Consider the following 22,019-nt stretch of genomic DNA (forward strand, 5'->3'; position numbering starts at 1 on the left):
CAAGGAACCAAGATAGGCAACTGGGACCAAATCATGCTGGGGATTCTGGGAGCCAGTGGAGAACATGGGCCCTCAAGAGCAAGGAGGGAGCTGAGGTACTCATTCTCAAATCCCCATCAGTCATGGGTTGAGAGCTGTTGAGGGACATTAATTCCCTGAACTACCTGACTTCTGGCCTGCCCAGAGTGTGGGTAAACCCTTGCCCATGACCTTTCAGGGGCTGCCAGTTGGAGTCAGAGGGCCTGGAAAAAAGGGTGGTACCAAGGCTGGTTACAGACCACACAGACCCTATCTAGAAGGCCTCTATCCTCCCATCCCACTTCACCCCAGATTTGCTTCTTACTTGGGGCACTGGTGCCAACCCCCAATGGGATGCTCATACTGTGCTAAAACCCCTTCACATTTACCACTGTTACCTTTCCAAGCTTTCTCTCCCTCCTTTCCAGCAATTAAGTACTTACAAACCACCTGCCTTTAGATACCTCCCAGTACCCCAAGACCCTCTCCCCTTCCTCCCCTCCAAACTCTTGAAGCCATCTGCCTTCACAGGCTCTACCTCCTTGTAATATGCCACCTCAGTATGCTGCCATTGCTCCCTAAAATTTGCTCTTGCAAAAGTCACCATGGAATACCATATAGCTAAAACTAGGGGGTCCCTATGGTCCTTGTCTCAACTGAAATCTTGCTAGCATCTTCAAAGTTTCACCCCTTGTGACCTTCCTTCCTCTTCTTGCTTGTCCTGACTCTTGGAATCTTTTTTAGGCTTTGCTTCCTCTCCCTTCCTTTTGAGTGGCTCCTCAAGATTCAACATTGGCCTTTCTCCCTGGCACATTTACGCTTCTCTTGGAGCATTCCCTCCCAAGCCACTGCTTTCATGCACATTTAGATCTCCACCAGATCTCTCTGCTAAGGTGGAGGGGGGCCCAGGGTCCACTTAGGATCATATAAGATGCCAACTCGAGAGCAAGGGATGGATTTTGGGATCACCCTGTATTCTCTCTCCACCTTATCCCGTCTGATCCTATTTATGCCTGTAGAGTTCAGCATCCACCAAAGTCTGAGTCAAATCAGACTGTGCTCTAATGAGTGCTCCCAAAGAGTTCTATCTGGGGTATACTGGTGACCAAGAGGCAGAAGGTTCAGCTCTGCCCTTAGGGAGATAGGTACCCCATGATCCTTACCCCTAATCCCTACCACCACCTCCTCCCCAGTTCTCATGTCTGGAAGAAACACACCCAGAGGATGGACTTACCCTTCCTGGTTCTCCATTTTGCCCTTACTTCTGGGCTGGACATCATCAGAGAAGGATCTTCTTTTCAGGACATACCTGGGCTGGTACCATCCCTGGAAGCTGGGCTCTGGCCCTTCATGGAAGTGGCTTCTGTTTGCCCAGCTAGGGGCAAAATACTGTTGGCTTCAGAGAAGCTATGGAAGACACTAGAATAGAAGCTGAGGTTGAATCAGTCCTGAGAGTGAACAGCCAACCCTCAACCATGGACAGGGCCATAGATAGAGCTCACCCACAGTTGGGGGCTGGAACCACCAAAGAGGAACTTCCTGATTGTACTCCATACTTGGGACCCCACTCTTCTTTTCTCTCTAACAGGACAAGGGGCTAGAAACGCTGACCCCAGAGGAGCAGGAGATCTTGCAGTTCCTCTTGGAAATCTTGGCTATGTTTGAAAACACTGAGGACCCCACCATCAGTGCTGAGGTCCTAGGAAGCTAAGGGGCACCAAGTGAGGCCTAGGGCACTGCTGAGTGAAGTGGGCATTTGTCTTTAGGGGTGCCTGAACCCCTCTGTATAGGCAGAGGAAATACAGAGCAGCCAGAGGATCCTGGAGTCATATGGGGAGGGAGGAGGGTTAATACCCAGTCCCTAAATGAAGCATCCAGCCACCCTCTTGTGACTGCCAATAGACGTCCACATGACCCCAAATACCAAATGTGGCACCATGGCAAGGATCAGGGTCCAAGAGTTGTGGAAGTATTTCTGCCTCCTGGCTCAGGCTCCAACCCAACTACAAATACCTCCACTACCTCATCCATGAAACCAGGGCTCCTATGATGGCTCCCAACCTGGACTTGGGGACCCCTGACTAGAGGGGCCTCTGGTCAGAGCTGTGGAAACCATTCTGACTCCTCATCTGAAGTCATAGACTACTATGTTTAATTTTGACCTGTGTCCTCTGAGCTGGTACTGCTTGGGCAGTGAGCCCTGTAACTAGCACCCCTTTGCTGGCCCCAGCCACAGGTTGAAAGACTGAGGTCCCAGACTCCTAGGCAAAAAGACAGGGATTCTGGACAGTGTTAAGACTGAAGGCAGGCCTTCCTACTATTGAGGGGCTATCTCTCCACTATACCTGTGTACACATGCCTGGGCAAGTATATTCAGGCCCATGGTGGTAAACTGGGGCTCGCAGAATATACATGCATAGCTTTGGGCTTGTGTACAACACTTGGAATCACATGCGCACACCAGCATTTCATTCCATGTGCAGTAGGCCCCATTCTTAGGAAGAGAGGAGGGACTGCTGTCCTCAGAGAAAGCATCCTTAAGGCAAAACAAAAGAGCTCCCCTGAGACAGTCCCTGTCAGGGGGCACTCCTCTTTCATCCTCTGGTTAGGTGCCTGGGACAGAAGTGGGCCTTGTCAGTGGCTAAGGGAGGACTAGAGGGTAGAGAATGGCCTGCACCTTGCCAGGAGTCCCTTACTGTACTACCAGTACTTCTCAGAGAGGGTGTCAGACGACCCCTAATCCAGTCTTAGCCAGTCTCCAGTGTATCCTGCGTGGGGCCGCGTCCAAGGGTTCCTGTGTTCCTCAGACTCCTGCACAAGACCAGATGGGTCTGGAGCGGTCCCCGCAGCCACCACCTCCAAGCAGCCCTCCTTGGTACCTAATCTGCCCCGCTCCTGGACTTTGGGGGGAAATGGGGTCTCGGGGGTCAAGGGTCACTAGGGCGGGCTAGGTCCCGGAAGCGGAAGCGCAACACACTTCCGGCGCGCAGCGGGCGGCCATGTTGGAGCGGCGGAGGCGGCGCAGAGGCGCGTCTTGGGTCCCCGCGGCGGCGCCGGTAGGTTGGAGCCGCGGGCCTAGCCGCGCCGCGGAGGGGCGGCCCGCGAGGCTGCGGGGCGGACGGGTCCGCAGCCGACTCTTCGCGGACCCGCGTCCTCCGCCGGGCCGGCCGAGACCCCCACCCCACCCCCACCCCGCGCCCAGCGACTCCACCCTGGGGCTGCGCGATCTCAGTCTGGCTAGCACTGCTCGACCCGCACATTTCGCTGCCGCCATGACCCCCGCCTCCCCTCCGCGGTTCGGGCCCTAGGGACGCGGACTCCCAGCCCAAGGGCCCTGATCTGCCCCCGCCCCCGGTCCCCCCCCATCTTCCGTCAACTTCCCCTGCCGGCCGCGGGGGCACGTGTGAAGGGAAGCTGGGGGCCCAGCAGCAGCCTCTGTTCCCGAAGCGTCTTGAAATCCCAGAAGACCTTTCCCGAGGGCCTGGCACAACCTGGGCAGAAGAGCCCCCAGGTCACCCCCAACATCTGTGCTGGAGGGCATTTGGGGGTGGGAAATAGGTTCCTCTTTATTTATTTTACAGTTTACTGCCCTGGGAATTACACCCTTCAGAAAAAAAATTAATAAAAGAAGTAAAGTCACGTGCGAGGATTGTGCTTGGAGAATGGCCTCTGGGGAGGGGAAGTGCCTGAGACACCTGAGGATCCTAGAATGTTTCCAAACAAAGAGCCCATGGGTACTTTCTCCAGGGAATTCTGAAGACTTCATCTGCTCCATTAGGGCAGTGAGAAGAAGCTGCACAGATGGGCCTGATGGCCCCAGGGACCTGCCTTATCCCAGCTCATCTTTTAATGCTCCCCTGCAGTTGGAGAGTTGCCTCCTGCCTCTGGGAGCTCTCCCATGTTGGATTGAGTATTAGATAATAGTCATGATTGATAGCCACAGCTTCTTCAAAAAAGCCTGGGACAAGTTGGGTGTTCCCAGATAGCTTTACTTGAGTTGTATCGAGGTCTGCATCCCTCCCAGCCCTAGGTAGGAAGGCTCAAACCTCTAATGTCCACTTGACTCACCATCCTATGTGGAGCTTTTGGCCCACTTTCCTCAGACCTTGGGCTCTGAGTCTGGCTGTCTGGTTACCTAAAGATATGTCATGAGCACCTACTACTTATCAGCCTTTTAGTTTCTGTTGAAGAAAAGTTTGGCCCTTTCCCTGGGATTGGTCTCCATGTGTCTGGAACTAGGAATTGGGCTGCTGAGTTGCCTGTCTTAGGACTCTGAAAGCAGAACTTATGGTGGGCAGGCAGATTCCTCTACCCAACCCCACCTCTGTACTGTGTTCAACACCTGTGTTCAACAAACAGGTGAAGAAACAGAGATGGCCATGGATATTAAGTGTAAGTCTGGGCCCTTTGGCCAACACTCAAGGCTCTTTTTTACTCTGCCCTGACCTGTTTTTCCAGCTAGACCCCTCAGCCCTGACCCCAGATCTCGTAGCAAGTGTGCCTTATTCTTTTTCACTTCAGAGCCATTGCACTGGTTGTTCCTCATTTCCATCTGGTTCTTTCCTATTCATCAGTCACATCCTAGCTAAATATTGCCTCTCTCAGGAATCCATTGGCAAGCTCAGCTGACCCCAGACCCCACACCAAGTGTGCCTTATTCTTTCTTACTTTGGAGCCATTGCATTGGCTGTTTTTCATTTCCATTTGGTCCTTTCCCATTCATCACTCATATCCTAGCTAAGTATTGCCTCTCCCAGGAATCCTTCCCTGACCCATTGGCAAGCTGTACTGGGTGCCACTGTACACTCCCAAGAACCTTAAAGGTGGCTTTGTCTTGCCTGCCGCACTGGCCTCTTTGAGGACAGGGCTATTTGCCTGTGTTCCCAGGGCTGAAACTAATAGTAGGTTTCTGGTCTCAGAAAATATAGAATTGAACTAAAAATGGGTCAGACTTAAATCTTTCCAGGAACCCAGCAGTAGGGTTAATGGCTCTAAAGTGCTTCTGAGTGTGTATCCTGAAGAAGCTTCCTGACCCATACCACTCTCCTCCCCCACCCCCAACATGGTAGAGGGTCTGGAGACCAAGGTTTATACCAGGGAGTGGCTCACTCTGGCCAGGCCCCTTGGTATCATGGATAGTGGGGACCCTGATTGACTTGTCTACCTGTTCTGGCCCCCTATCTCAGTGCCATTCTTATTGACTGTTTTCCTCTTGCCTTGGAGGTGCCAAGCACTGGTTTGCGGATACCCAGGCAGATCTGCAGTGCCTAATGCCATGAGCGTGGTGGTGCAGCATGTGGAGGAAAAAGCTGTGCACTCCTGGTCGCGTATCTCCACGGCAGGGAAGAAGGCCCTGGAAGAGGCGCTGCTTGTCTTTAACCCCATGAGCCAGGATCTCAGTGCCACAGAGGCCCAGCTTGTGGCCTTCCTGCAGGGCCTCCGAGATGATGGCTTCCAACCTACCATCCTGCGCAGTGGTGATGTGTATGGCTATAGTTCATGCACAGCCAACCCCCCAAGCCAGACAAAGCTGCAAGCTCGTGCTCCCAAGCCAGCTGCCACATCACCTCCAGCCAGTGCTCCCCGAACTGCCATGCGGCTGCCTGCAGGCCGGGCTACACTGCTCCCTATGCCACTGTCTGGCAGACTGGCCAAAGCGTCCACACCAGCCCTTGCCAAGCATGCTACCACCAACCTACTATTGAGCTCCTTGAAGCAATCAAGTGCCAGCCGTGCCCGGGGTGCAGCGGTGGGCTTCCCCACCCACCTCTATCCAGGTGTCTACCCTGCCATGCGGCTCTCTGTTGTCCTTGAAGCCCTGGTTCCACTCAAGACTCCCATGCCCTGCTTGGGTGCCAAGCACAAGGCACAGTCACTGCAGCTCTCGCTTGCGGACTCTCCTCTGAAACTGCGGAAAGGTTCAGGAAAGGGTCCAGGGAAACCCCGGTCTAAGGCTCCCAGAAAAACCACAAGCAAGGGCCCTAAGTGTCTGACTCGTAAAGGCCCCGGGGCTGGACCCCGACGAGGCACTGGGCTCCAGAGCAAGACCTACAAAGCCACTGGGTCCCTCAGTGGCCTGCAAATGAAAGGGGGATCTGCCCTGGGCACCAAAAGAGCCCAGGTCAAGGCAGTTCGAACACTGGCCAAAGCTGCCTGTGCCCAGGCCAAGGTGGCTCGAACACAGGCCAAGGCTGCCAAGGCCAAAGTAGCACAGGCCAAGGCGAAGGCCAAGGCCTCAAGAGCTAAGGCCAAGGCAGCACGAGCTAAGGCCAAGACCACACAGGCCAGGGCCAAGGCCAAGGCCAAGGCCATGGCCATGGCGGCACGGGCCAGGGCTAAAGCTAAGGCAGTGCGGGCCAAGGCCAAGGCCAAAGCCAGGGCAGCTTGGACCCAGTCCAGGGGCAGGGGCAGGCCAAAGGGGTCTGCTCAGGCTAGAACTTCAAGGAAGGACCAGAAAAGCCGCCCCGAGACTGTTGGACAGAAGAGGAAAAGAGCTGAGGAGGCAAAAGATCTTCCTCCCAAGAAGAGAACACGGCTTGGGCCCCGATCTTCTAAGGCAAGGCTAGGGCCTGGAACAGCAAAGCTGCTAAAGTTTCGTGCCATAAAGGTAGATAAGCGCTCCTCGGATGACGAGGTGCGGCAGCGGGCTCAGCGGATCCTCCGTATGAACCTGTCTCCTGTAATACGGCTCCAGCCGTTGCTGCCATATTCAGCACCCTGATTCCTTCACACAGCAATGTTTGGGGAAACAGCCCAGCTATCTGTGTGGCCAGTGGCACAGTGTGCTATGCCCGAGGACTCCACAACCTCGAGGACTCTGGGTACCTCTCCAGGGCCCTGGCGGCCACCAGCCTCCTTTCAGAAACTGGAGGATGTGGTGTGGGTTGGGGTGGGCGGGCGGGGTGTTCTCATGGCGGGATGCACTGTGACTTGTTATTCAAGTTGTATGTCCACTGTTCCATCTATCACGTTTTATACCTTTCCACCTTCCAGTCTCCCTGCCCACCCTCCATGGTCTTTTTTGTGTGTGTGGCTGCTGGCAGGCCAGTTGGAGCATACAGGGAAAGTGGCCCCAGGAGCAGGCCTGCCAGAGAGGGGGTTGTGGGAGGGGGCAGCTCCCATGCCCCTTAGGAGAGATAGGGGAAACTCAGGTACTGGCTTCTGTGGCTGTGTGAGAGGCTTCCCCTGAGGGCAGGAGTAGAGCCACTGTGAGGTAAGATACCTCCCTTTGAGGCTGCCCTGATTTGTTATTCAGGAGTCCAGTTCCTTAGGGAACCTTGCAGCCAGCAGGGAAGGGAGCCTTTGTGATACTGCTCCCCAGGGACCAAGCAGACAGCCTGGCTGAAACCTTGGGGCTTTGCCTGGGCTTGTCTGGTGTGGGGCCAGGCCTGGAGGGGTTGAGGCACCTTCCCCACTCTGCTCTCCCGGGAGGGAGTGACTAGCTTCAACTCTGTGGCAAGGGGCTTGGGTATTGAGTCAGGACCTCAGAGCCTATTCTGGCTGACCAAAAAATTTTCTCTTTGTTTGGGTGGGGTTCCTGGAATAGCGGAGCCAGAAGGGTTTCCACAACTGCCTCATCACCAGTGCTTTCTGCATGGATTTCAAGTGTTCTCTACTCCCAGGTCCTGCCTCATCATGCCCCCCAACACGGGCCTGTGTGTTTCAGACATTGTCAGCCTTTTCTGCTTTGGAGAGGGGGCTGGGCCCTGGTCTGTTGAACGGGAACTAACTACCCCACCAACCTACAGTGTGTTGCTGGCTGCCTAGGCTGAATGGCAGCTGCTGGGGTGGGCAGGGAGTAGACACATTCCCCAGAGGCTCCTAGAGACAACAGCCTTTCTGGGCTGAGGATGGGAGCATCTTTTGAATGAAAATCAGGTCTTTTTTGTCTCTGTGTTTGCACCCCACTAGCACATAGCTGCCCTGGTTGGTGGACCTGGGATGAAGCTGTGTGTGCTTCTTGATGCCCCTTCTGCCTTCTGTATCTGGTGACTGCTATTAACATCCTACCTCTGGGTGTGTCTGCCCTTTGTTCCCCCATACTGGGGACCCCCTTGCTCCCAGCTATACTGTGGCCTCACATCCCTCATGCTTCTTGCCTCTGACAGTTCTGCTTTCATCTACAGTGTGAGTATGGGGAATGACCTGAGGGCTACACTCAGCTCCTCAAGTGCCACTCAGCTTGGGGCCCACTAAGCATCCTCTCGGGCCTAATTCCAGCTCCCAGTGCCCAGCACTCCCATCTCGGTTGGGCCCTCTCCTTCCAGTTCTGCTGCTGCTGCCACCAATGGGTGAGAAGTTGGCTTTTTCCCAGAGAGCTAGCCAGAGGGCAAGGAAATATTGGCCCTCTTTGTGGGGTGCAGTGAGGCGGGAGGTATCTGTAGGATCACTACTTAGACCCTGCCTCTCCCAGTCTAGGCTCCTAGAACAATCTAGGAAGTACCAGATATGCTTCCCCCACCTGGCTGCTCAAATGGTGGTTGTTACCCTCCCACCAGCAACCTGGCGGTTGGCCATGGCCAGAGCCTTCAAATTTCATCCACCTGTGTCCTCCATGGCCCTGAACCCTACTGCATTGTCAGTCATCTGCAGGTGGGGAGGAAGGTGAGGGCTTTGGAGACTAGTGTCTTTGGGGTATCCTGGGTAGGTCTAGCTCTATGGAGGTGCTGGAAAGAAGTTTGTCCTGTGACATTTTGGAGTAGAGGTCTGACCATGAACCTCCAGTCTAGCCCTGGGCCCTCCCCTAGGACTCTGAGAATTGCTGCTTCTGTGACCCTCAGGACCAGGGAGGCCATGACATTGAGAATGTGATCTGGAGTGGCTATGGTGGCAGGCAAAGAGTGATGAGGGTGCCAGTGTGCCTGTGTGTGTGAGTCTGGGGTGTGGGGTCAGAACCTGGTCACTCTGATTAGCCGTCATGGCTAAAGGTGCATCACCATCCAGCTGGACCTAGAGGGTACCTTCTACTTTACCCACCTCATTTTATCCACCTCATCATGACATTGACAGTACCCAGTGCCCCAGCCGGAAGGCTTGCTCATTAAGTGCTGACCTTTGCCTCCCTACCTGATGCCCTAGTGACCCAAAGGCACCTCTTGTCCCCAGACATTCTGCCCAGCAGTCTGCTCCTTGAGCACTTAGTGGACCATGGCTGTTCCTGGCACGTGTACTGATACTTTGCCCACAACTGCTCAGGCCTCTTTCGCAGGATCCCTCCTGCCTGTGGACACAGGGTTAGTGACCTCATCTGTGACCAGTGTTACTCAGACATTGAGCCCTTCTCTGAGGGTGAGGTTAGGCCCGGGGAAAGAGGGAATTAGGCCCTGGGGTGAAATCAGAGGCTCAAGCCAGCCTGCTTCTTCCTCTCAAGTAATTTTCAAAGTTCCGGACCTAGCCATTCCAGGGGAGGCCAGAAACAACCCTGAGATTAAGGGTAACCATCCCCAGAGCCAATCCTGTACCGTTTGTGTGTCACGACAGAATCAGATACTGGGGGGAAAGTGAGGCCCTGCCTGGGGTAGGCACTGGTGGGACAGGGCAACCAGGTAAGCCAGCTCAGTTTCCCTGGGTCATTCCCCAGCTCTGCCCCATCATGGCCTTTTTTTTTTTTTTTAAACAGAATCTTGCTTTGTCCCCCCAGCCAGAGTGCAGTGGTGTCGTCATAGCTCACTGCAACTTCAGGCTCCTGGGCTCAAGTGATCCTCCTGCCTCAGCCTCCCAGGTAGCTGGAACTACAGGTGCACACCACCATGCCCAGCTATTTTTTTCTATTTTTGCTAGAGATGGGGTCTCTCTCTTGCTCAGGCTGATTTTGAATTCCTGACCTCAAGTGATCCTCCCACCTCAGCTTCCCAGAGTGCTACAATTACAGTTGTGAGCCATCATGCCTGATGTCCCATCATGGTCCTTTTTTTTTTTTTTTTTTTTGAGACAGAGTGTCACTTTGTTGCCCTGGCTAGAGTGAGTGCCGTGGCGTCAGCCTAGCTCACAGCAACCTCAAACTCCTGGGCTTAAGCGATCCTACTGCCTCAGCCTCCCGAGTAGCTGGGACTACAGGCATGCGCCACTGTGCCCGGCTAATTTTTTCTATATATATTTTAGTTGGCCAGCTAATTTGTTTCTATTTTTAGTAGAGACGGGGTCTCGCTCTTGCTCAGGCTGGTCTCGAACTCCTGACCTCCAGTGATCCGCCCGCCTCGGCCTCCCAGAGTGCTAGGATTACAGGCGTGAGCCACCGCGCCCGGCCCATCATGGTCCTTTATTGAGGTCCTTGTGACCTCCCATCCCTGTCTTAATCGCTGTTACTCTATACATGTGCCCAGTGCCCCATCACTGAACCCTTTTGTGAGGCTCCATCATGATTCCTCATTCTCCTGTCCCTATCACTGCCCCGCATATGTCTCCCCTTTTTGGGCCCCCATCACTGCTGCTATCATGGTCCACCTGTCATTTTACCCTCCTGGATTCATGACCCTGTCCTTAGTTGGTGCCCTTCGTCCCTGCAACTGCCTCTAGGTGGCACCAAGGGATCTCTGGATGTGACTCCTTGTGAAGAAGTCTTATTAAGGACAAGCCACATAAACATAGGAGGGGAACCCAGAGCCCAGCCAAGAGGGTACCAGAGCAAGACAAACCCCAAACTAGCTTTTTCTCTACACCCATTGGTGCTTCCTGCCCACCTTGATGGTGGTTGTTACCAACTGCTCATCCGGAGCCTTCATAATAGGTCTGCCAGCTGCTGTTGCTTTTGCCTCTGATCAGGAAAGAGGGGAGACCTACAGAGGAAAGATGTAGGAGGTAGCCTCAAGTTGGTACCTGACCTAAGGTATGGAGCAGAGAGAAGAGCCATCCCTCCATCTATGTGTTCATTTAACAAGCAACAATTGAGCCTCACCCTCTGTTAGGCATCTTCTGGGCAGTTTTTGATGGGAAGCAGACAGAATAGGTGTCTGTCTTGTCTTCTTGAAGCTGAAATCAAAGTAAAAAAGACACTTGATAAATAAACTACAGTTGTGAATCATTTAGGGATACTTTATGAGAAATATGTCATTAGTGAGAGTGTACTTACACAAACCTAGATGGTATAGCATACTACACACCTAGACTAAATGGTAGAGCTTGTTGCTCCTAGGCTACCAACCTATAGCTGTACTGAATACTGTAGGCAATTGTGACACAATGGTAAGTATTTGTTTATCTAAACATATCTAAACACAGAAAAGATACAGTAAAAGTATAAAAGATAAAAATTGATAGACTGGTATAGAGCACTTACCATGAATGGAGCTTGCAGGACTGGAAGTTGCTCTGGGTAAGTCAGAGAGTGAGTGGTGAGTGAATGTGAAGGCCTAGGACATTACTGTAGACTTTTATAAACACTGTACACTTAGGCTACACTAAATTTATTTTGAAATTTTTTCTTCAATAATAACCTTAGCTTACTGAAACTTTCTTACTTTAAAAACTTTTTAAACTTTTTGACTCTTTTGTGACAACACTTAGTTTAAAACACAAGCACATTGTACAGCTGTACAAAAATATTTTCTTATATCCTTATTCTATAAGCTTTTTTGTATTAAAAAAATTTTACCTTTTGAACTGTTTTGTTAAAAATGAAAACACAAACACACATTAGCCTAGGCCTACATAGGGTCAGGATTATCAATATCACTGTCTTCCACCTCTCTATCTTGTCCCACTGGAAGGTCTTCAGGGGCAGTAGTAACACATGGAGCTGTCATCTCCTATGATAACAAAACCATCTGGAATACCTCCTGAAGGACCCATCTGAGGCTGTTTCACAGTTAACTTTTTTTTTAATAAGTAGAAGGAAACCTGGGCATGGTGGTTCTCACTTGTAGACCCAGCTACTAAGGAAGCTGAAGCAGGAGGATTGCTTGAGGCCAGGAGTTCGAGACCAGGCTCAGCAACATAGTAATATTCCTGTCTACAAAAAAAATTTTTAGGTTGGGTATGGTGGCTCACATCTGTAATCCTAGCACTCTGGGAGGCTGAGGCGGGAGGATTGCTTGAAGTCAGGAGTTTGAGACCAGCCTGAGCAAGAGTGAGACCCCCTCTCTGTAAAAAATGGAAAAACTAGCCAGGCGTGGTGGCACATGCCTGTAGTCCCAGCTACTCAGGAGGCTGAGGCAGGAGGATCGCTTGAGCCCAGGAGTTTAAGGTTGCAGTGAGATATGACGACACCACTGCACTCTAACCAGGGTGAGATATGATGGCACCACTACACTCTAACCAGGGCAACTCCTGTATCAAAAATAAATAAATTAAGGCCGGGTGCGGTGGCTCATATCTGTAATCCTAGCACTCTGGGAGGCCAGGGTGGGAGAATTGCATGAGGTCAGGAGTTTGAGACCAGTCTGAGCAAGAGCGAGACCCCATCTCTACTAAAAATAGAAAAATTAGCCAGATGTGGTGGCGAGCACCTGTAGTCCCAACTAGGGAGGCTGAGGCAGGAGGATCACTTGAGCCCAGGAGATGAGCCTAGGAGTTACAGGCTGAAGTTAGCTGTGATCATACCACTGCATTCCACTTGGGTGACAGAGCAAGACCCTGTCTCTAAAAAAACTAAGATAAAATTAGAAAAAATAAGTAGAAGGAGAACAGGAGTACACTGTAACAATAAAAAGTATAGTATAGTAAATACATAAACCAGTAACACTTATTATCATCAAGTATTATGTACTGTACATAAACGTATATGCTGTAATTTTATATGACAGGCAGCACAGTAGGTGTATTTACACAGCATTACCACAACCGTGAGTAATGTGTTGCCCTACAATGTTATGACAGCTACCACATCACTAGGTGATAGGAATTTTTCTTCTCCGTTATTATCTTATGTGTGGGTGACTGTGATACTTTAGGTGGTTTGGCTGGATGATAAGCAGAGTTCTAGTTTGGACAATGGGCTGGGAAGTGGAATCCTTTATGCATTGGAGAATTGGGTTTCAGATACCTGTTAATGCCAGGGTTGGGTGTCCAGGGAGTAGTGAAATGTGCAGGTCTCAGTTCAGGAGTGACATCAAAACTGAAGAAAGGAGATCCTCACCACAGAGGTGGAATTGTCACCATGGTGGGGGACTGTGGTCATTCTAAGGTGGTGCACCCAGGGAAGCAGAGATGGGGGAGCCCACAGCATGGGTGCTGGAGAAGGTGGCTGCAAGGATGCAGAGGGGGGAGAGACTCCCCCCCCAATTCCTTCCTCTCCTCCCCAACCATAGAGGAGTGAGGACCAAAGCACCTGAGATCTGACCATCTGTGTCTCCAAAGCTTCTGCATGTGACTAACCTCCATGTGTACTTCTCCAGACTGCACACACTGGGTGACAGGCCCCAAGGGGACCTCAAGGGACACCCTTTCTGCTACTGTACCCTCTATGAACTCATGATCAGAAGTTTCCTGTGCCATGGCCATGCCTCTTGAGTAGAGGCCTGCACCTGGGGCCCCAGCCAATGTGAAAGACATGGTGAGGACTATGGGAAGGACATCCTGTGGCTGGTGGGGTGGGCAAGCTAGGGCAACTGGGGAAGACCTGTCTTACTGCTTGGTACCTGGTCTTTGTGTGTGCTGCCACCATACAGCTGCTGCACACTACGAGTGCTGCCAGGACCTGCATCAGGACCACCCATGGCATGGAGCAGAGCCTGGGCACCCCCACACCTGCTGGGGTGGATGCCACGCCCTACTCTGCCTGGCCATAAGTGCCATGGGTCAGCCCACCCCAGATCTACCTTTCTGGTTCTGCCCCAGAATGTGAGTGCCATGGGCATGCCTACAGTTGCCACTTTGATGTGGCTGTGTATCTGTCATCTGGCAATGTGAGTGGAGGTGTGTGTGATGCATGTCAGCACAATACAGCGGGGTTATGCTGTGAGCACTGCCAGTCCTTCTTCCACCGTGACCTCCAGGATCATCCCCATTCCTAGATCTTCCAACCCCCAATCTCAACTCTGACCATGATCCTTCAACTCCATGGTGACCTCTGAGCTAATTGCATCCTTAACCTCTGACCTCTAATTCAGCCTGTGACTGTTGCCCTGTGGGTGCTCTGGAAGGGGATTTGTGTGATACACGGACGAGACCCATAGTTGCTTCTCTGGACATTGTTGCTGCAAAGTCCACATCTGGGGCCAGCGCTGTGACTCCTGCCAGCCTGGTCACTATGGCCTGAGCCCCACCCAACCTAAGGGCTGCCAGCGACATTAATCCTCAGGGTGGGCTCCCACTCCCATATCCTCCTCACTCTGCCCCCAATCAGTGCCCTAATAACACCTACCCACCCCACAGCAGTTTCATTAGCAATCTGAGAGCCCTATGCCTTAGCCTGCAGGTGTAACCCCCCGGGGTTGGGTCCCTGACACTCATGCTTGTCATCCCTCCAGTGGTACCTGTCACTCCAAATGCTTTGTCTCTGGACAGAACTGTAGCCATTGTCTGGTAAGCCTTGACCCACCTTCTGATTTGACCTTCACCTTGGACACTGAGCTTCTTGGAGCTAATGAGTATAAGACTGTAGTTTTCATGACTATAGACTGAACCTTGTTCGTGGGTGGCTGCCATTCACTGACCTGGTTACCAGAGTCAGCATCACCTTGGCTAGCTGAACCTGCATGTGCCCTGAGATGGAAGCTTTAGGAACAAAAGAAAGGAAAGTGATTAAGCATGTTACAACAGTATTATACACTGGATTTAAAGGTGTTGCACAGCAAACGTGTTTGGAGGAAAACTCAGTCCAAGGAATAACTCTATCCCCTTCTTGCCTTGAATGTTAACAAACTCTTTGTTTAACTGTTATTTAACCCTGGCTGTGTCCTCATCTCCTTCTTACCCCCCTCTGTGAAGCCATGCAGGAGTACACTAGAGCAGCGGTCCCCCACTTTTTTGGCACCAGGGACCATTTTAATGGAAGACAATTTTTCCACAAACCTGGAGAGGGGTTGGCTTCAAGATGATTCAAGGGCATTACATATATTGTGCACTTCATTTCTATTATTATTACATTGTAATATATAATGAAATAGTTACACAGCTCACCATAGGTTGGGGACCCCTGCACTAGAGTATCTTCCCTTTCAGCTGTAGGCAGAAGAGCATTAAAGCGCTACACTCACCCCCTCTCCTACAACAGTTAGTCCCAGTATATGACCTCCCAGTTCCCTGACCCTTTTCTCTCCGTCTAGATCTTCTTCCCTTTCCCCCACCCAACTACTCTCTCCTGCAGCCTGAGTTCTGGGGTCTGAGCAGTTACCCCCACCCCCAGGCTGTAAGCTCTGTGACTGTGACTTTGGGGGTGTCTACATCAACAGGTACAGGGGAGGGCCTGGGAGTCAGAATCAAGTGGCAAGAATAAGTTCACCCTGCCCCCTCCTCGCTTATATGCTCCCTCGGGTGTTTTGCAGGGGAGAATCTCTGCCTATGCCACCCCCACCTCCGTGGCCATGGTTGCCATGAGCTCCAATCTGGGTATTTCTGGGCTGCCCTTGACCAGGCCACAGCTAAGGCTGAGCTTGGTCTCCAGCCAGCTGACCTCCAGCTGCCTGTGAATATCCAGGAGGGTCAGAGACAGGAAGAAATCAAAGCTGAGATGTTCAGGCTCAGAGGAGGGAGTGAGTGTCCAGAGAGAACTATTTGGAGAAAGAGGCTGAGCAGGGCTGGAAAGATTAGGAAATCCAAGTGTGGGTGTCAGCATGGTCAGAGTTTTGGTGTCTTGGACAGAGGGCATATTATTCCCAGGACAGTTTGGGAGAGGACTAGGCCAGAATGTTGGAGGACACCGACAACCCACTTCCTCCCAGGGAGCCCCCTGGCTTGCTCCTTTCCTCTGTATACAAACCCCAGGGACTGCCCCTGGCCTGCGCCAGCCCAGACTTTGGAGACAGCACAACCCTCCTCTGATGTGCCCTCTACCCTGCCTGATGAGACTATCACCGCCACCAGCTGCCCAAGGTGAGGAGTCTGAAGAATAAGATGGGTCACAGATCACTAGGATCTTAGGAAGGAGGGGGTCTCTGTGGATACAGATACTTGGGTTCTTGAAGGGAATGGGAACCTAAGTCCTAATGGTCCTAGGCTCTGTAGTAGTCTGGATCTGGAGTCTATGTCTCACATCCAGGCCCCCCAAAAGCCCCTTCCCCTGCATCAGGTGTCTGGCCCTGCACTTTGGACTGGCTTGGACTTTGCATGTGTGGTCGGTGGGGCTGCCCTCTCTCTGCTGGTCATCAGTTTGACATTGTCCTGTGCCATGAGACCCAGGTCAGTGGCATGGGTGACTCGAATGTGGATGTGGATGGGTGGCGGTAGTGGTGGGCAGGGACAGCTCTGTCACTGCTGACCCCTGACCCCAGGAACCTGAAGTCTAGTAGGCATTAGTGTCCATGCCCAATCCCTGCCCAGCAGCACCTGCTATGCCCTTCTTCTGCCCTCAGAGCAGCTGTTCACAGGCAACCTGTGACCCCCAACCCTGTGACACCCAATATCAAGATCCCATTATGCTGCCAACACATTTGAAACAACATCCAAACCAAGTGGAAAATCCCCAAAATGGAATGCCATTATGTTATAGAACAATCAAAACAGGAACTTAGTTTAAAAATAGAGCAGGATTTAAGAAGTTGGTCTTTTTCCATTCATGATAAAGTGTTGGGTCTAATAACTGCACAGTAGAAATGGGGCATCCCTGGTACCACATGATCATGACACTCTCACCCCACCACTACCCCTCTCCACATTTCCTATGGGGCTGTGGTTTTATCTAGACCTTTCTTCTCTGAACTGGGAACACACTACTACTCCATGATATTGAGGCTGTGGAGGACTAAGGGGATGCGAAGGCCTCAGGGGAGCTTCGTCCTTCTGAATTCGGTGAGGTCCTATGGGCTCCACCCCACATCTGGCAGAGACATAAATTATAGAAGGACAGGATTGATGTGGTGGGGCTGGGGATTAAGACTTATATAGGTACAGAGTGTAGGCAGGGGAGTCCATCAGGGGAAAGAGCACATGTAAAGGGTAGAAGATGAGAATAGGCAGGGGCCAGACCTCACAGGACCTTGTGGGCCAGGCGAGAGGCTTAACCTTTATCTCAGAGGAAGTGGGGAGCCATAGAAGAGATTTGATCAGGGAATAGGTGTGGGGAGAATGAATTGTTGGGGGGAGGCCTAAATGGAGGCTGCTGAAATGATTCCAAGTGGGAGGTGGCATTGTTGGACTAAATTGGGGCCATTGGAGAGGGAGGAGAAACAGATTCAAAAGAGATTAGGAAACGGAAAAGTGGTGGGGGTGCTGTGAGGGCTGATGCAAGGAAGGGTGGCAGGTGTTAGTGAATGGGGCTGGGTTCATTGCCCCTGCCTGTGGCCCTCCACTCTCCTGCTAGGTTGTGCTTCTTGCCACAGGTGAAGGAGTTGCCTGGGCTAAGGTCCTGTGGACCCCAGGGCCACACGGCATTGGCAGAAGCTCCACCAGGCAGGCTACATGGAGGCAGCGAGGACAGGTCTCTTCAGCACCATGCCTCAGGCTTGTGCCCACCTGGTCTGCAGCACCTCAGGCCTGCTCCACAGGGGTGGCCTCCATGAGTGTGTGCCCTGGGCTGGAGGGGGCTGGAGGGTAGGGGTTATAGGAGCACCATGAAGTTTGTCTATCTAATCTTGCTGTTCTTCCTGCAAGCATGTGAGTGCCACCCACAGGCTTCACTGAGCACTGAGTGTACCCTGCTGGGTGGGCAGTGCCCCTGCTGTCCCCATGTTGTTGGTCATACCTGCAACTACTATGTGCCTGGGACATATGGCTTCAGGCCCACTGGCTGTAGTAGTGAACCTTCTGAACCTTCAGGGCCAGTGAGCATGGGGTCAGGGGACAGCCATCTCCTTTCCCTGCATGGCTTGATCACCCTGTATCTCCACAGAGTGCTGCTGCCATGCTGAGGGTGCCACTAGTGCCATCTGTAACCCTGTGAGTGGGCAGTGCATGTGCTGGGGAGGAGATGCTGGTCACCACTGTAACTGCTGCTTCTCTAGTGGGGCTTCCCACACTGCCAGCCCTGTGCCTGCAATGGGCATGCTGAGCTGTGCCACCCACTTACAGGTGTCTGCCAGGCCTACCATGGGGTCATCACAGGCCAGCACTGTGAGAGGTAAGCACTGTCATTGGATGGGGCGGGAAGGAATTATGAGGGGGCCAGGCCCCATTTCATGTGCTACTGACCCCAGGTGCTTGGATGGCTACTATGGAGACCCCACCCTGGACTCAGGCCTGCAGTGCTGGCCCTGCCTCCATCCTGGTCACCCTGGCTCTGGCCTTCATCATGGGAGCTCCTGCCATATGGACAGCATGGGTGGGCATGTCCTGTGCCTCTGTGCACCTGGTTATGCAGGGGAGGCATGGTTGGCAGTGGCAAAGCCACAGCTCTTGTCACTTGTTCACAATCCCATCAGGTCCACATGACAAATCTTTGCCAATGCCACCTGTATGCTGAGCTAGGCACCTATCCTCAAAGGGTTTCTGTTCTGGGGAGAAACAGCCAAATGGGGGGAATAATATACATGGACCTTATAAGCCAGGAAAGTGGGCTCTAATATAGCTATTGCGTCCCTCCTGGCCAGACCTCCAACTTTCTAGCTGGGTATCTGGGACCCATAGGCCCCAAGGGTACAGAAAGACACTTGAGACAACCTACACACACCCCAGTCCTCTCCAGGCCTCCACTGTGAGTACTGCTCCTCTGGCTAATTTGGGAACCCTTGGCCAAGAGGAGACCCCAGGAGAAGTCAATGCTGGCCCTGCCAATGCAACAACAATATCGATCCCCATGATCCTGCCACCTGTGACCCCTACCGTGGACACTGCCAGCACTATCTGCACTATAACCATGGCCCTGGCAGTGCCCTGGGCCCAGGGGGTTGCCAGCATAAGTGTGGAGTTCGTTGGCTGAGAATATTCCAGGGTGTCTGGGTGGGGTCTCCCCTTCAAAGACCCTGCCAAGTCTTTCCTGTCCCCAAGCTATAGCTGTGACCCTCAGGGCATTGTTACAATGCAGTGCACATCTGGGGCTGAAGACTGTTTCTGCAATCAGGTCATCAGGCAGTTCCCATGCCACCCCACACACACTGGGACAGAACTGCAACCACTCTCCCTCCCTTTTCTGGAAACTGGGAGGACCCTGGGGCTGTGAACCCCTAGGCTGCCATGCCCAATACACTTTGCAACCAATGTGTCACCCAGTGAGTGAGCCCATGTTGCACATAGCATGTGGTAGTAGCCAGGTGTGAGCTAATGTGTGCCTGCCTATAACATAGTATGACTTATGGCTGGTATGAGTGTCCATATGACTATCAGCACTGGTGTATGTGGCTGCAAACAGCTGTGTGAGTCTGTATTCTCATGTGACATTAACTGTGAGCTGATGGTGAAACCTGGGGGAGTGTAGACATGAGGCTGCATGTGCCCAACCTCACTTGCAGCCATGCGTTAGTATGGTCAGACCACTGTGAGTGAGTCATGTCAAGCAGAGTGAGCATGGTGGGGGTGAAGGTAGGATAGGGCTGGAAGGAGGCTGAGGAGACACAGGCAGAGTGTTAGGATTGAGATCTGGGGTAGGCAGAGAGGGATGGCTACAGGAAGCAAGCGTTTTTAGGAGGGGAGTGGTCAGGGATGAAGCCTGCAGTGTGTTTTTGCATCCTTGGCGAGGAGAGGGTGGGAGTCAGACTCAGGGGGTGAGGGCATGGAGACAGTGAGCGTGAAGCTCATGATGTGGAGGAGCACAGGGCAACAGGTCAGGAGATGAGAACCAAGTGGGGCCGTGGGAAGCGAGGTCTAGCAATGTGGGAAGATGGGGATTGGCCAAGGGGGCCAGGCCAGAGAAAGCAAGAAGAGAGAGGCCCTTGGCCAAATGCAAGTGTGGATGCTGCCTGGGGCAGTAGCAGGGCTGGGAAGAGAAGACACAAATGTGAGTTTGCTGCCTCCAAGCACTCATGTCCCTTTCCCTCTCCTGAAAGGGGAGAGGGACATGAGTCTTTCCCTCTTTGGCTCTGCTGACTGGCTTATGCTTTCTTCCCTCAAGCCTGCCAGGCAGGGTTTGGGGGCTGCACATGCTCCCAGTGTCAGGACATGTATTTGGGTGACTTTGAGCAGGAATGCAGAGGTGAGAGAGGCACTTGCATAGTCCACCATGAGGGGTGAGACTGCCCTTCAGGGGCCATTTGATGTGCAGTAGCAAGAGAATGGATAGGGTCTTCCTGAGGGAGAGAACAGTATATTTACTGCTGTTTCCCCCCAAAACTTAAAGAAATATTTATCAAAACAACTGTAGAGAAACAGTTTGCAAGGCCAGGCAGGGGGTGCCTACAGAGAGGACACATCGGGTGGCTCTTTCCTCACCCTGCCTGCCAGCTCTTGATCCTTGTTGACCCCTAACTGGGCTGTAGAGCCCCTGGAGCCCTGTGCTATTTTCCTGTCCAAAGGCTGCTGTGCAGTATGGCGTTTCTGGCCAGGGTGGATGCCAATGCCCATGCAGTTCTGAGCAGTGGCTTAGGCAAGGGCTGGTGTGCACCCTCTCACTCACACACGGCCATTCTTTTCCTTCAGGCTTCTTAAAGGTGAGGCTAGGGTTAGTGCCATCTGCTCTCTGCCCTGACTCTATCTCTTCCCTGCAGCCTGTGCCTGTGAGACCCACAGGGCTCCATCTCACCCAGTTGTGACCCACACATGGATGCCTGCCTTTGTAGAGAGGGCATCTCAGTGCTGAGGTGCCAGTCATGTGCTCATGGCTCCAGAGCCCACACTGGCTGTCCTGTCCCACGTGCTGTACCTCCTGGGACCGACACCTGGCTCCCTTCTGGCTGCAGCTGGAAGCTGTGGCCCAACAGGTGGCTGCCCTATGCCTGGAGATGCCTGGCTGGTGTGTGTGGGGCCATGGTGGATGCCTGCAAGTCTTGGAGAAGGTATTGTAGTGGGCACAGGCACTCCTGGAGTCTCCTTCATTCCCCGTGTGGATGCTGCAGCAACTTACAGAGTGGACAGCTGGTACAGGCAAGGGGTCTGGGATCAGGAAGGAGGGGGTCTCTGGCCAGCTTCCCAGGGTCAGGGATTCAGAGGGTCACAGGTTGGCCAGTCTGAGTTGAGTCCTGGGTCTGGGAGTTAGGTAGGTTTCCTTGAATAAGGAATCATGGAACAGAGTACATCTCTGGCCAGGCTAATGCTCCATGCTCCATCTCTCCACAGGATGGAAATGACTTCATTGGCCTAGACACTGCAGTCCACAGAACAGGTTGTAGCAGAAAGAGAATGATGGGTCAGGGGGCAGCATGAACACCTGAAAGTATCATCCCAGGAGCTTGACTGTGTCAAGGGCTTGGCTTGGCCCAAGAGGGCCACAGGAGCCCAAGATGAGGCCAGGAGATGAGTGGGCCACAGGGGCTGGGCTGTGGCAGGAGGAAGGGACCATGTGCCCTTGTGTATCTGGGAGACCCAGGAGGCTGATTGGTACTGTCCCAGGAAGTAGAACCCTAAGGTACTCATCTATTTAACTGTCCCATCCCCTGCAGATACTGAAGCTTAGGCCTCTTCAGCTGCCCTGCTTTCCCAGGAGGTCATGCTTAGAGTCCAGGCCATAGCTACACTTGGAAGACCAGAGAGCATCCCGAGGCAGGCCTGAAACCCAGTAGTGGGGAGAGCAGCTGCTGTGGGAGCCAGGCCAGCCCACAGGGACAGCTATGTGGGGGCTAAAACTGAAGGAATTGGTCTACAGAGTCCTGATGCTACACCTGCAGCTTCTAGGGGTCAGAGTCAGAGTCAGATGGATGGGTGGAGATATGGATTACTGTGGGGGGATTTGCCTAGATGAGGACTTTTTCCTGGGGTAGCCTGGGTGTAGGGCAATAGATCTGGGACATGTATTCGTCACTAGAGCCTCCGTATTATTTGCAGGAATGTACCTTTGCCTAGGTGGCAAGGTGCCTAGCCGAGATGGCCCTGGCAGCTGATGT

The 22,019-nt window shown here is 52.8% G+C and overlaps 1 protein-coding gene across 1 annotated transcript; it reads left to right on the plus strand.

Moving 5' to 3' along the window:
* Window positions 1-2,989: 2,989 nt before the first annotated feature.
* Window positions 2,990-6,998, plus strand: CCDC71 (coiled-coil domain containing 71). Its single transcript, XM_045530250.1, has 2 exons — window positions 2,990-3,074; window positions 5,242-6,998. The coding sequence occupies exon 2, from the start codon at window positions 5,294-5,296 to the stop codon at window positions 6,737-6,739; it is 1,446 nt and encodes a 481-aa protein (XP_045386206.1). The 5' UTR covers window positions 2,990-3,074; window positions 5,242-5,293; the 3' UTR covers window positions 6,740-6,998.
* Window positions 6,999-22,019: the final 15,021 nt, after the last annotated feature.

Source organism: Lemur catta, chromosome 18, assembly GCF_020740605.2.
Source record: "Lemur catta isolate mLemCat1 chromosome 18, mLemCat1.pri, whole genome shotgun sequence".
Classification (NCBI taxonomy): Eukaryota; Metazoa; Chordata; class Mammalia; order Primates; family Lemuridae; genus Lemur; species Lemur catta.